General features: G+C 38.1%; 1 protein-coding gene across 3 annotated transcripts in view; it reads right to left on the reverse strand.

The window, feature by feature from the left end:
- Positions 1–14,745: 14,745 nt before the first annotated feature.
- The window catches only part of MAP3K21 (mitogen-activated protein kinase kinase kinase 21), a 40,983-nt gene continuing 40,036 nt past the window's right edge, over positions 14,746–15,692 (reverse strand). For all 3 annotated transcript variants that reach the window (XM_013200676.3, XM_013200667.3, XM_013200684.3), the window contains one exon: positions 14,746–15,437. In XM_013200676.3, coding sequence (XP_013056130.3) covers positions 15,013–15,437 — 425 coding nt within the window. In that variant the 3' untranslated portion in view covers positions 14,746–15,012. The remainder of the gene's footprint in view (positions 15,438–15,692) is intronic.

The following is a 15,692-nucleotide window of genomic DNA, read 5'->3' on the forward strand; positions in this document are numbered from 1 at the left end:
ACAATCAGGAGAGAGAAAAATACGCCTCTGGCAGGAGCCAGGACATACGGAGTACCTGCAGTGCACAATGAGCAGTGATAAGCAGCCTGCATAGCTGAGCGACTTTTGCAACACAACAGTAACATTGGGTAGTTTGCTGTTAGTAGAATGAAAAAAGATGTAAAGAAGGTCTGGAAGAGAAAGTGATCTGTGCACAGTTTTCATAAACAGACCCTTGCTAAGTTCTTCTCTCTTGTGAGCTGTATGTAAAGTCTTCTTCTTGAACCTTGCCCCCAAAGTCATGTAACAAGTTGAAGTAAACCCAAATCTCCTGTGTTTCAGGCTTGAGCTTCAGCAAGATGGCCGCTTTCTCCTTCACTAAGAAGTAGTAAGAAAACATCTTCACTTGAAGAAATGTACATGAAAGAGGCTAGTTCTGATATTTTCTGCCTTCTTTTCAGTCCATCAAATAAAAATATTTATGATTTATCGTTCCTTTTCATATTTAAAAGCCCTTTACTACCATTAAGACTAATGCTGGTTCTCTTTAAATCAAAGGGAAACAAATTGGAAAATTGGAGATAACTAAATCTCACGGCATCTCTGCAAGCCATCCTTAATCTCTGGAGGATGCAGCTAAAGCACAGAGGAATTTGCCCAAGACTACAGCTTTGCTGTGTGTGTGATTCAGTCTGTGCCACTTACTTCTTTGCTCAAGTTTTAAAGCTTGTAACCAGTCATTGCTACAACTAGTTAACATCACTACTCAATGCTGTATAAAGCAATGGTAAAAATCTGTAAGTGTGTGAACCCTCTTCAAATCTGTAAGTGTGCTGCCTTGTCCAGTTCTGGATGATCAGGAGCATGCAGGAAATCACAGTTTTGATTATGCTAATTGGTGAATGCCCTGGGGAAGAATTAGGGAAGAAATGGAAGAATTTACAAAGCATTTGGCAGAGTCTAATCTGATGAAAAGAATCACTTCCCCACTCAAAACAATATATTCCTTCTGTTCCATGGAACACCCCTCTGACTGACCTGGTTTTATCCACTACCTGCTCGCTTATCAAAAAACACCAACCCTTCCACCACCACAAACTTTAACAAATCTTCCAGTTAACCCAAGTCTCTTATACAAGGACAGAAGTTTTAGTACGAATAGCATACGTTGGTGACATCTAGTGGGCACAAAAAGCTTAACAAAAAGATCAAGCCGTCTTCTGAATAATTCAGCATGTAAAAATAATTTTTGACCTATGCTATATCTACATTTTTTTTTTTTGCCTTCAACCTCTTGAGTTTAATTTCTGCATTGGCATGAGATCACAAACCTGAATGCAAACCTAACATTTACGGTGGTAAGCTACTCCAGATGCCAAGCTATATTCCAGAGAGCCAGCTATTCCTTGCTTTCTCTCCCTTTTCACACCAGGACACGTTGCTGACAAGTCCTCACGACAATCTTTTAAAATTACAAGCAATCTACTATATCACAAGTGATTTTAAAATTGCAGGCTCTCCAGGAAGAAAATTAGTCTGCAACACTGTCAAAGAGCATTGATTTGTCTGCTGTGAAATTATGCTATTTGCAAGTATTCCTACCTTCTGCCTGTAGAAACAGATTCAAGTGGGCTAAGCCCCTTCAGATGAAAGATAGTAACTAAAAGCAATTAAGCTCATGATTTGAATTGGTGTTTTTCCCACAGGTTGGGTTTTTGTTAAGTATTTTGATTTAATGACATCTGAGAAATAAAGCTACATAGTTTATTTGTTATCCTAATCTTTTGTTAAGTGACAAACTGAAGTACCTCTACAGGATCCATTCTGGTGGCAAGGACGCAGGGCAATTTCTCACGGTCTTGCCTTCCCAGGTCTGGCTACTTCCAGTCTTTCTCCCCTTGCTTTCCTTTGGAGAACTGCTAGATGCTGGAATGAAAATTGGCTCAGTTAGCTTGGACTAGAGAGAATGTAGGTAAATTGTTTATATCACTTCTCAGGATTCAAGTCCCAGCTTCATTTCACATCTACACAGCATTACCAAGACTGTTGGGCTTCTAACCCGAACTATTAGGCTAGTATTCCCAGAACTCAAGCACAGGACTGAAGCTTTAAGGAAACTAGGAGACCTTTAAACAGACACAAAGGGTGCTTTAAAGGCACTTTTTGGAGCTGTAATTGTTTTATGCTTCTTCTATTCATTCTTTTTTATTCCAGAAAAAATAAGTATCTTTAATTCACTGAGATAAAGTTTTAAAGGTATTTTGAAACAAGAATTCTTACACTAGTTCATCCCCAGAAGCATTTATACAGCATGAGTTTAGGGACTGGTATTTTATGCTCTGGTGAATCTCTTCTCAAGAGGATTATTTGTATAAAGGAACTTTGGAAAAAATAAAAAAGAATTAAAACAGAAAGGCAGAAAAACTATGGCCTCTCATCTTATCCACAGCCTCAGACCTGCTATTCAAAGCAGGGGTAGTGGCATTATACCTCCAGCATGCCAAAATAACTCAGTTCCCCCAAGTCACAGTCCAGGGAATGAAGCTGAACCCTTCACCCAGCCACATGTGACTCCTCATCACCCCCACTTCAAGGCCCCTCTGTCCCCTCCGGCCAACCCCGTCAGCAGATGATCCTTCAGCTTGTGGTCTGCATTGTTAGGGCATCATATGGGAACTGAATCCAGTGAACCTACATTTCTTGCAATATACTTCTACATTATACAATCCCAGGGGAGAGACCCTGAACTAATGCAGCAGAATTTCTCTTTTACAGTCATCCTACAGCCTACTCTCTGCTCACAAACACACTGCTTCAGCCAGCTGTGATTACAATGAAGGAGGCCTTAAGGAAGCTTAGAAAAAATTACCCCCAGCAAATCCTATCACACCATACTGCAGGAGCAGGAAGACACGCCTGCGAGCTTTGAATAGCAAAGCAAAAAAATGTTTTTAAGACAAGTAGTTCTACTATGTTTATAATGCAACGCTAGCTTGCTTAATTATCCCACTTGTAAATGCAGGATAATTAATAAAGCTGCTGCATTGCTGCGTTCACATCATCATGCAGATTAACAATGCCAGGGTAAAGGAATTCTGTGTTTTCTCTAAATGCTTGTATGTAATTCTTAATAGGTAACTTTGTCAGGATCCTTACCTTACAGTTAAATGCTTAAATTGTTAATTAGGAGCATGAGGTAGAATGTTCTATACTGAAACTAATCTGCAAGATGATCCTTGCGTTTCCATTTAAAGACAACCTTTTCCCTCAGCTGATTTTGCTGTTTCTAACTTCATCACTGTGAGCAGCAGATGGATTTGGCAGCATGCACATTCCCACTGTTGCTGGAGGAATCAGGAGTCTAACTAGGTTTGCTAAGTGAATGGGTTGAAGTTCATTTTTCCTCATAATCAGTAGGAACAAGCAGGTGTCAAATATTTATATTTGAATAGGAAACAGCTCCACTCTGCTGCCGCCACTATCAGTATGGGCCAGAGGGAAGAGAAGGCAGCTTTTACCTCTTCTTGCAGCCTTGCGTACCAGGAAATCAGTATTTTAAATAGCCTTCGTGAGTGAAAAAAAACTGTTAAAGGGCATGTATTTATTTTGGTATTTCAGTTCTCAACTGAGGGAAGCAGATGCATGCTAATTTTGTGGGAGCAGAGAACACGCAGTTCTTACAGGCACTTAAGTTGCTCATAAGACCTTTTGCTCTCTATCAGTGTTACTCAAAAGAATACAGCTGATCACCAGAGTAAGAACATGATTAAGACTTCTAAGACTTGGATTTTGGCCCTATAGGTGACTAAATCCTGATTTCCTCTTTAGTCTCTCAGCAAATGAATGTGATGCACAAAGTGCCACTGGGCAAACTCCATCCCTAGTAGCTGGTCTGAAGTCCATGAGTTTATAAGATAGCACTTTTATTTACTATTTCTCATCTATTCATCACATGATGATTCAAGTTAAATCTGAGTGTAGATTACAGTAGGTCTTACAAGAACTAGCATACTTTTCAGTCAAAAGGATCACATCCAGCACACCGAAGAGGGAACAAATGAAACCTTATTAAATCTAGAAAATCTTAGGCTTCCATGACGCCTTCCAAAAGGCATTTATAGTATTGCTTAAAATCCTAAGACAAATGTACAAGACTAAGGGCACAGGGGAATGACAACAGTAGTTGTGGAAATGCAATCAGTTATACCTTGCTATATGAGGTCCCAGCTAACAGCTCTGGACAATAGCTCAGAGTAAAAAGAGTGGAATTTGTTTTTGTGATCAGTGGTATTTAAAGGTATGCTGGAGTCTGGCCAGGATTTGGGTGCTGGTTTTCTACCATTAAGAAAAAGAGCTTAAGTTGTAGTTTTTTAGAATCTTATTCAAAGTACATTCTCTTGCAGTAGAAGATTCCTCTTAGGAATTATTCTGTCTTGTATTAAAAAACAAACAGAACTTTTGATATTTATGTATTTCATAATGTCACACACAAGTTCATAGTGTGTGATGAACACTACTTCAAAAATATCCCATTAATAAGAAAATCACCTCAGTGTAAGAAATCCAAGGTGATACATGAAGCCCAAGTAAATACAAGGTGTCATGTTAGGACACCTCTAGTTTAATAAAGGAGCTTATAGTTTTCCAGTGATGGGAAACCTTTGGGATTTTAGAGGTAAACTGAGGATGAATCGATATCATCAAAAACACAGACTTCCACAGACTTGTGGCTTCGGCAATTTTGCTTTTCTTTCTTCCCCCCCCCCCCCCCCCCCCCCCTTTTTTTGGAAAATGCATTATTGAAAAGTCCCAACCAGCTCTGCATCTAAAACAACTAAAAGCAACACATCATTGAAAGAAAACAGACTGACTGTCATTCACCACTGTGATCTCACATAGATCCCTGATTGCTTGCAAATATCACACCACTTGTATACAAACATGGCAAGCAGGTTACAGCCACAGTAACACCAAAGGCTGTACACTCGGAAGTAAAGATAAGAAAAGACAATCGGATTAGGCTTTGAAGAAAACAACTGTTGAGGTCTTCAAAGTAGTAGCTTTAAAAGGCAGAGAACCTTACTTTTGGCTTGTTTAAAGAACCGACTCGTCATCACGCAGAGCTGTTGTGTAGTTGCTCTTCCATCAACTGCTTTCCTTTGGAATGTGAAGCTGGAGGACCCTAAACCTCATGTTCTTTCAAAGTTAGTGACTTCTTGTATCTCATATTCATACCTGTATAGCATGCAGATACTGTGGCAGTGAGCGTCGGTAGTAATGAGCTGTTCCTCCCACTAGCTCTGCAATATACTACTGCACAATCTGTACTTTAGAGAGATGAGATTTACAGTATAGCCTTAGGCATTCAATTTCTGTAGCTCGGTTATAAGCCAAGGCTTTCTATACCATCAATAGAGCCTCCAGAGACCCATTCAGAGCTCTTACTTCTTCCAATTCACAGTAGGTACTTATTTGTGTACAGTCAGATGCCTCAATCTGGATAATGGAGTAACTCTTCTCCTCCCTCATCCTTATGTTTCACATTAATTTACTAAATCCCATCTCCAAGGTAAAGAATGGTTCCAAGAGAGAAGTGCTACTGTGAAGAACAGTGTGGGGAACTCCTCCTGACATATAGGCCAATAGGCTGTAACATCATTCTTCTTTAGGAAGACTTTCTTATTCCCTGCCCTCTCATAAGTGGGGAGCAATTAGATGATGAAGCTTTTACAAGAGTAATATTAACCAGCAGTAGTTGAAATAGAGTCCTTTTACCCAGACAAAAAAGACAGACCTAGTATTTTAATGGATTTGGGATAGGGGCAACAACAAAACAGCATTTGTTTTATGAAAAAAGAAATCAATGTTAAATTTTAATAACTTTGACCGATCATTAAAATCTTAAACAAACCACTAAACTTTGTGTAATTATTTCCCTAACGTGACAATTACTGGTTAAATCATTGCAGACAGTTTTTATTGGAAGTATTCCTTAACAAAGTTAAAGTTTAACTTCTGGGAACCTGTGCTTTGAAAGAAAAGTATGTACAGCTGGCTGTGTATTCAGTTCCCAGGCTAAGAATTAGTGCTACTGTGTGTGTAAAGTTAAGGTATTAACTCTGCTGTAGCTGTTGTTTACCAGCGAAACATGGTGACTTTGGCTGCAGTTCACTAAGTGCTTTACGGAAAAGGATGGAATAATTATGTTTGTCTTACTGACCAGAGCCAGAGTTTACAAGCTACAAATAAGTGAATTGGCTCGACGAAGACCAAATGCCAAGCCTGGCCTGGAACTGTGGCCTTATCTCCAGATTGTACTGCCTGTAGTTACAACCTCCCTGAGCTCGTTGCACTGAAAAACAGAGGAGTAAACCTATTTTAGAAGCGGCTGTTCAGCATTTCCACAACTAAATATTAAATATCAAAGCAAGACGACAGCATTTAATCAAATGTAAGTAAAAGTTTTTAAAAGCTTAAGTCTAACTGACCTTCTAAAACATTTGCATAACTCCTGAAGTACTGAAATCTTACTACCCCAAAAGCGAACTAAGTTGGCTGCATTGATCCAACTTAATTACACAGGCACATTTTTGAAATCTCTCTTGAAACAGCACTGTTAATTATTGTTGAAAGTGGCATGGGAGAGGTCACTGAATTGATAACATTTAGATATAGTGTTTTTAACTCTTTGGTATCAGCCACCATTAGGGACAAGCCTACTTAGACAAGCTCTTAGACTCCTTCTAGCACGTTGATTTCTTAACATGCATGGAAATAGTAAGGCGCCCTTGATGTTGACCTAAAAATGAGACAGAACACATTTATTTATGAAAATGGACACAATAAGGCAAGGGGAGATAAAAGAGTGAATAAAACTGGTATTAGATGGTTGTATAACACCCCAGTTCAGATAAGGCGGAGCCAACTAACATGATTAGTCAGTTAACACAATTTATGAGAAATACCATAACCAAAATACAAATCATAAAATACAAAGATTATTCAAGAATGAAAAACAGATGGAGACTTTAGTTATCAAAGATTCATATGCTCGCTCAGTAGTCCAAAATATAGGAAGAACCGCAGATACTGAAAATCTCTGAATTTACTCCAAAAGGATACACTCAGTCTCTCTCCCCCAAACTAACAAAAGTACCTGAAGGACCTGAGCACAGGCTGAAAAGCATAACGGGAAAAGTTAGAATCCTTGGATCAAGGATATGGCTTCAAACTACTTCAGTATGAGAGAGAAATGAAACCACAGAAGACCGGTAACTTGGGTAAATTGTGATTTTTTTTTTTTTTTTTTTACCAATTAAAAAAAATGCAAGGCTGTAGAAAAGCAAGTTTAGAAAAATGGTAAGAGCACATGGAGAAAAAATGATATGAAACTGGAAGAAAAAAAAAAAGTGATTTTATAAATACAGTAGGAATAAAACCAAACAAACCACTGCTACCACAAGGAAAGTGGTGCTATAACTCCCAGCAGTCAGACAAAGCCATCACCTCATTAGTTGATGCCAAGAAATCATAAGTCTTCATGATCTTGTTTGCATCATTCTTTTCTAAAATGGGTCAGATGTTAAGCAGCTCCTACCACAATTAAAACCAGCAAGTGAAGGTAAGGCTTCAGTGTAAGTAGGTGAAAAGCAGGCTAGGGAAAGCTTGGAAAGTGGGGAAAAATAAATTCCTAGTTAGTTGGGCTTGATGAACTTAGCTGATCTGATTGGAGCAGTCATTTCTAAGAACCACAGAAACGAAAGAGACTGTAGAAAAGAACAGAAGGTGGGGCTTTTGTTTGTTTGTTGTTTTGTCAAACATTTGAGAAAACAGAGTGAGCTAGCTGGTTTGTAATGTACCTGCTCCATTAAAAAAAAACAACAACAAAAGACCACCCCACAACCCCAAACCAATCAGGATGCTTTGAAAGCACTGCAAAGGTGAGAAGTGGCAGCTACAGTGTTTGACAAGACTTGACAAATTAACCTAATTTCTTCTTACAACAGGATAACAAGCCATCTGGCAATAGGAAAAGTAGCAGATGTATTTTGACCATGACAAGGCTGTTGATGTTGTCACAGACGATGCCAGTAAAGGTCTCAGCTAGGGATTTTCAGACACTGCTTTGCCTCTCTCCCAAACTCTGAAACCAGTAGACAGACCAGAGAGGGATCTAATTTCTAGGATGTTGTTCAGGAGGAAAGACCGAAGGATGGCTTACCCTAGTAAAGAAAAGGCTGAAGTGGAATACGATAAATCTGTCTGTAAACTTGGGAGAGCTGATGTGTTTTTACAGTAGGGGCACCACTGTTAAAACGAAAATAAGTAAACAACTCGGTGGTGCCTCCTACCACAGAAACAGAGCTGTTTGATGAAAGCAGATTGATCTATGGGATCAATCCATCCTAAGAAGTCCTGAACCAAATTCCTGGGCATACTTCCAGAAATAGAAAGAAACAGACTTCAGAGAAACTGGTAAAAAAAAAAAAAAAGACCTAGGAAACACATCAGCATTTGCTAAACAGAGCAGATTTGAGTCAAAAGTGACACAGTGCCTACACATGCAGAGGGCGAGAACATGTTTTGCTGCCCCTTGATGTGGCAACTACATCAGTGCAAACACCCTGAACAACATCAGATGATGTCTGCAGAACAACTTTTGACGTTGTCCACAATATGAAATTAAAGGTTCAACCATGTTATAATGAACTGGAAACCATGGTGAAACAATACCCCCAAGTTTCCTTTAAAGGAGAAAAGCTAGTCAGCTTGCATTACAAGATACAGACATTAATAGACTTTTGTATGCACTATGCGTATCTCAGTAATCTCATTGCTTCTCGTTCTTCGTCGTGAACTGTTTTTTTTTTTTTTAAATGTACTTTATTTTACAGTGAAGCTTTTTGCAGATTACAGGATCTTATGTTTTTATTTTTCGATGTTAGCAGGTAAAATTAGATCAGGATATATACAAAAGCAGAAAGAGACAAAACTTCCCTACGTAGGCTTCTTTCAACTGTAACCCAGCCTCATCCTATCCCGACTTCCTCAGGTACTAAAAATATATATATATATATATATATTTATATAAAACAAGGAAAAAATACTCAGATCCCATTAAGGTATAAAAAAAAAATCAAAACAAGCACTATAATCATTCAAAAAAAAAAGCTGACTTTCTTTTTTGAAAATCGTTCATACTTTTTGTCAGAGAACTACCTTCAGCAACATCTATTGGGGGACACATAAGCCAGACCCCTCTGTTTGGCTCACGTGCAGCCAGATAGAAATAGCAGTGTCCATCCTTCCTTCAAGGCTCTGAAAGTCTTAAGAGGTTTTAAGGTAAAGGGAGAAAAATACCTAAAAAACATCTAGGAAAATATTTACAAGTAAAAGAGAATCTTTCCTTTTAGTATCTACAAACATATAATGCACAACCACAGAGTACCCCAGATATCCTGGAAGAGATTCAGAATCCCTAATACATAAATAAATGGTCTCAGGCACATTTTTCTCCTAAATATACTATTTAATTCTTAGCATAACTCTGGAAAGAGTTTCACATGGCAACTCTGCAAGCCTGAACGAATATATTCTGTAGATTCCTCCAACTTGCTAAAGACATCATAGGTGGTGGCCACATGCTATGATGCCCTCAATATGCCTTACACAGTCAGTTATCCAATGTGATATTATTATAGACAGTATCTGTTCTTTAGATCTTCTAGCTATAGATAACATCAGTACAGGTATCTCTCTTAGTGGTCTGGATCTATAAAAACAGCAGAATTTACTTAACCACTGGAGGGCACCCATGATAAAAAAAATCCCCCCACTTCTGCTGGGTCTGAATTGGCTAAGGTACAATCAAAAATCCTAATCCCATTAATAGTTAGAAGCAGAAAACTTCTAGCTATTGGAGGGATAAACAGTTTCCCTGTGATAAGACAAGACAGTTCCCTTGCTTGCAACCATCTAACAACTGGGTAAAATAGTGTGTCTCTGCTCCAGCCCCAGGAGCCAGCCATCGGGTAGCTGCATCCCAAATGAGAAGCAACCAGGGCCTTGGCGATGAAGATTTTCACTACTAAGAAGGGAGCAGTAGGAATCATTTCAGGTGTTCTTCAGTGAGAAAAGTAGGCATTTTGATGAGAACTACCATGGCTGACAGAAACATCAGTATCAGCTCTGCCTTACACATTTCAGATGGCACTTGCATAAGCAGGAGACACATATTCATTTCTCTAAGAGTTAACAGTGCATCTGACCAGTGGATTACCTCTGGGTGAATACCCTGCCCCTAGAAACAGCCTGTAAGAGATAATCCAGCACTTTCAGGAACAATGCACTCAAAATAGCTTACCGTCACTGGACAATATATGTGATGTCTTTGACTTACCTAGACTGCTGGCAGATACACTTGATGTTTGACCCATCTGCTTCCTAGCACGACTACATCTCCATCACACCTGGGAAAATCTTGTGCCCCTCTGACTGTTGATAGCATTTAGGTGCCATTTTTTCTGCCTGATAACAGAAACAACAAACATCACTTTTAATCTGGAAGGCAGAAGAGTAAAAAGGCTTCATAAAGTTTTATTGCCTAATCCTGTCTGCCATAAAAAGGAGGTTAGGAACTTTTGAATTATTCACATGCTTTACAGAACTGTGAGGGGAATGAATAGTCCTATTCTTTCTCTCTGTGGAGAGGTTCTTAAGTCCCCATCTGTAGAGCTATTCAAAACTTGACTGGACATGGTCCTGAGCAACCTGCTCAAGCTGATCCTACTTGAGCAGGGGGTGGGGGCAGACTGTATTATCTCCAGAGGCCTCTTCCAACCTAAGCAATTCTGTGAAACAGATGAGTAAATTCATCCTACTCACATAGCTCTGTGTATCTGTTCTCCATACTATCAGAAGAAAAAGCTTTTGTCTAAGGCACCGAATAGGCTCCCCGAGGCAGTGGTCACAGCGCCAAGCCTGCTGGAGTTCAAGCATTTGGACAACGCTCTCAGACATACGGTCTGATTTTTGAGTGGTCCTGTGTAGGGTCAGGAGTTGGACTCAACGATCCTTATGGGTCCCTTCCAACTCAGGATATTCTGTGATTCTAAGACAGCAAGCTATCAACTAACAGATCATAGAAGATAGTGGATTTCTAACAGCATTGAGATGTTTAACTGAAGTTTGGTTTGCTCATTTTCACTTATGATCAGAAAAAAGCCCATTACGTACTTGCAAGGACTCTCTGGCATTCGTTTAGAATATCTAAAGCTACAAAACCTTAAGCACCCTTAACTCACATCAAAAAATGTACTAGATAAAGTCTCATGCTGCATGCACTGTAGTAATCTAACTAGTTATATTAAGAGGTGGCTAATGAGAGACAGGATCTTTTCCCTTGTCACACTCTTGTATGCAGATCTTAATATTACTGTTGTAACACTGCCTATAAAATAAATAGCCTGTGCAGCTTGGCTTGTAAGTATTCCCCTCTGGGCTCTATACTGACACTCACTGGCCACATGAATAGTTGTTAGCTAGGCAGCCTCACTGAAATCACACAGGCATGTGTTCGTAAGACGGACCTTAAAGATTTGAATTTCACGGCATCGCTAGAAATTATTATGGTACCTGTTCCTCACCTCCCTACCCAAAGATGGGCTAATAAGCCCATGGGGAAAAGGAAAAAGGAAGTTAACAAAAGGCAGTGATAGAAACTATTACAAAAAAAAAAGGCTTCATTTTCTTAAATAAATAAATAAAAATCCTTACCTGTACTCTTGATGCTGAATCAGATGCAGAATTTATTTACATCTACTGCCATACCTCCTCTAAGGGTTGGACATGGTGCTTAGGGACATGGTTTAGTGGGTGACATTGGTAGTAGGATGATGGCTGGACCAGATGATCTTGGAGGTCTTTTCCAACCTTAAAGATTCTAAGATACCCAGCCACCATTGTAAAAGCATCAAAAGAAGTACGTTCACACAAAAGAAAGAACAAGCATACACCATAGGATTCTGCCCACACCAACTGCAAGAAATTACAGGAACATTCATATTGCTGTGCTGGATAATTAATCTTACAGTAACAATCGCATTCAAATGTTCCAAGAACAGGCTGGCCATAGCCTTCAGTTCCTGGTTACTCCCTGGAGAACTCCTTTGTACCAGTTAAGATAGCATTAAAATATCTTTTTCAAGAAAATCCAGGTCACTTTGCAATACAATAGCTACAAAACATTTCTTTATTTAATAAAAACATTAAAATCATCAGGTCTTGTAAAACAGCATGTCAAGTGTTCATCTTTGTTGTGTGAGCACCTTCAGTTTTATGCTAAAACAATCAACACAGTTTATCATTTGGTCAGACTATTAACCTATGTTGAAATAAATACACCTTTAACCAAGACAGATCACTTAATGCACACCAGATGACCCATACCTTTACAAAAAGCTTCTCTGGTGACAAGTGAAACAGAGACTGCTAAACCATGATTGCAGTGTTTTTTCTCTTTTTTAATTTCAGTGAAGACTGGCCTATGAAACTATGAAAAACAATGATAGCTTAAAAAGGCTATATAACAAAAGAAACACATTTGAGATGGCTTACCTAAACTCTCTCAGAATGAGAGGTGGAATACATATTTCTAAATTAGTTATAAAACGCCAGGCCGGTCATAACATATGAGCAGTTCTCATGCAAAATTATCCACGGAACAAAAATAGAAATTTCTGTTTAATAACAAAAGAGATAAGCCACTGATAAGTGAAAATAATAGATTCCACAAGGGGCTTTTTATGCTGATACTACTGATTACAAGATGTAGGGTGCAAAATTCCACAGTGATATAAACCTTTTAAAGTAGAGAACAAAAGTTTATAGGTCAAAATTACTTCAGCACCTGAGATTTTCCTGTAGAAAGCCAAACCTAGATACTTCCTTCAGAAACATGTAATACAATCAACTCCTTTTCTCTCAGTGTTGCATCGGAATAATTGATCAAGAAAGAGTTGAAATACACATTGTTTCACATTTCTAATTATGCCCTGAAGATAAATCTGCTAGCAAACTATATTTAAGATTTGATCCATGTGCATTACATAATTGACTGCTTTATGAAAACATTTTGTATTATAATTGGAATAGATTTCATCTACTAAGTAGTCTGATGAAATTGAGTTTAAAGAAAAGTCAAAGAACAGCATGCAACTTGAATCATGTTGACAATGAACTAAGATTACTGAAATAAAAACATGTTTGAACAGAATGTAATAACTTAATCTGCTATGCATGCACCTAGCTTTACAGACAACTAGTGGTTATGTCTTTACTTTTGGTAAAAATAATACTTTAAGGAAATCCTTTTCTATTCTCACTTTGAGACCTGGGAAGTTACACGTCTGTGTTCTGCTCTGCATGATTAAGAATTCATGATTTTGTACGTGCAATTTTATCCGTCATTCTCAAGGTAATCAGCATACTGCATACCAGTCTTAGAATGGAAACTTTCTTTTTTAATTCCTTTGCTTTGAAACTTTTACGTAATTGTGTATTCTATTTAACAACTGAGATCCCAGACCCCAGAGCAAAGAAGAACATATAAAACAAAGGCCTCAGCAAAACACTGTTCTGAGGAGAACATGGTAGTTTTATTCTAACATGATCTAACTTTATTTATGAAAACTATTTGTCAAATGATATGCAAAATTAAGATTTCAAATACTGGAATATAAGGGATATTCCTTTAATTCTAGAAATGCATTCATGAGACAAAGTAGACCGTACACTTGGTTTTACTTATTCACTTAGTGAAACTGAAAAAAACTTTTTTTTTTTTTTTTTTTGAAATCAAGGTTAAATGTCCCTCTCACCACAATTAACAACCTGGAACTTCCTGGAACCTTTCTGTCCCTGAAAAACAGTTAAGAATGTCTCTTTCTGCCCTTTAATTCCTAAATATGAACAACTGGGCAATCAGTAGTAACTTGAGGTAATATTACTTTTTTTCAGTTTAATTTAATTCATTTTCACTGCTCTAAAATCTGAGTGCAGTAAAATGCAGTTATATCACTTAAAAGCAGAAAACAGTCATCCTTAACCCCACCGACTTTTCCCAATACAAGGTGCAGCATTTATTTTTTTAAAAAAGAGGGGGGGCAGAAAGGGGTGCACAACCCCCCTCCATCACAAGCAAAAAAAAAAATCCCAAACCAAGAATATTTTTTTCAGTGCAAACACTGCAATCTTCAAAAAGTTAAGAGTACAAATATTTACATTCCAGTGTATCCTTACCTACCAGGAATGTTGTTTCACATTAGAAAGTATGTCAAATACCTTTAATCCAATCAAAATACTAAAGTTTACCCTCTCAAATTGATATGGTGGCTGAAACCTAAGTGTTTATACAAGCAGTACAACTTTCTGGAGAAACTAGTGCACACAGTTGAAAGTTCTCTCAAAAACCAAGGACAAAGACTGCAAATGCAGCTGGTGGTCCTTAACCAATTCCAGTATAACAGTCTAAAAAGAAACGAGGCATTTAATAGAGTGAACTTCTACACTGGCATCTTAATCCCTGCCCCCTTCCCAAATTCTACAGGGCCTAGAGGCTAACTGCGGATAATCCCCATTTATGTGAAACGCTTTTTGACTGAATATAACATTATTGTACGTTGTTCAGTTTTTCAATGTGCAAAAGTTAAATTTCTAATAATAAAAGATTCAAAAAGGAAGGAAAATGTATGTGACACTGCAAAAGGAGGTGGATACGTTATTTTAATCATTCAAAATACGCTCAGCAACTTCATCTAGAAAACTATTTTGCAGCATTGTGCTTGTAGAATTACTAGTTGGGATTCCAAGGAATATTTGAAAAAGGCACCTATTATAGTTTCTTAATTAGCTGCCCATTTTAATAATTTTGGTACTACTTGTCACAGTACATCAGAAAACAGCAGCACAAAGCATTAGATGGACAAGAATTTTATATTTGTTCTCCTTTAAAAAGCAAACATTTTAAAAAGGCACTTAAGACAGAAACTCTCTTTCCAGTTCATATATAGATGGCCGGCAAGTTTTGCTCTTCATTCTACATAAAGGTACAGTACAGTCTCTATTTTGACCTTCCACATCAATATCAAGTAATGAAGGCACGTGGCAGTTAGTTCTTTCCTCAGTATCTGGCAAGAAGTTAACATCTGGATCTGTTTTGCCTTCTGAACATTCAGGGTCTTTAGAGTTTGGTTTATTAATACGTGGAATAATCTGCCATGAATCAATTTTACTTCTTATAGAAGAAGGTCGAGGCCTTGGTATAATATTGATAGCTCTTTGTTTTTCTATTGAAATACCACTGTGATTGCTTCTTTGTTGAAGAGACGGAGAATGTAGAGTTCCAGTAACTGACAGAATAGGCAACTTGGAGACATCATTGGTTGAAGCAAATCCATTAGCTAGCGGAATGGAAAGGCCAAACAAACACACAAACAAAAGAAAGAATTTAAACCATGTGCCTCCTTGATTTTGTTGACATTTGTAAAACTGGGTTACCATAAGCATTAGTGTGTTTTTTTTCCCCCCGGTCAAAAAAGATTAAAAGGCTCATATACATTTGTGGGGAATCTCTTGAAAGGATCAGCATTACTCAACTAACTCTTCCATCTATACTTTCTGCTACAGGCCATAACAATTTATATTTCACTGTTACA

The sequence above is a fragment of the Anser cygnoides genome, chromosome 3 (genome assembly GCF_040182565.1).
Source record: "Anser cygnoides isolate HZ-2024a breed goose chromosome 3, Taihu_goose_T2T_genome, whole genome shotgun sequence".
Lineage (NCBI taxonomy): Eukaryota > Metazoa > Chordata > Aves > Anseriformes > Anatidae > Anser > Anser cygnoides.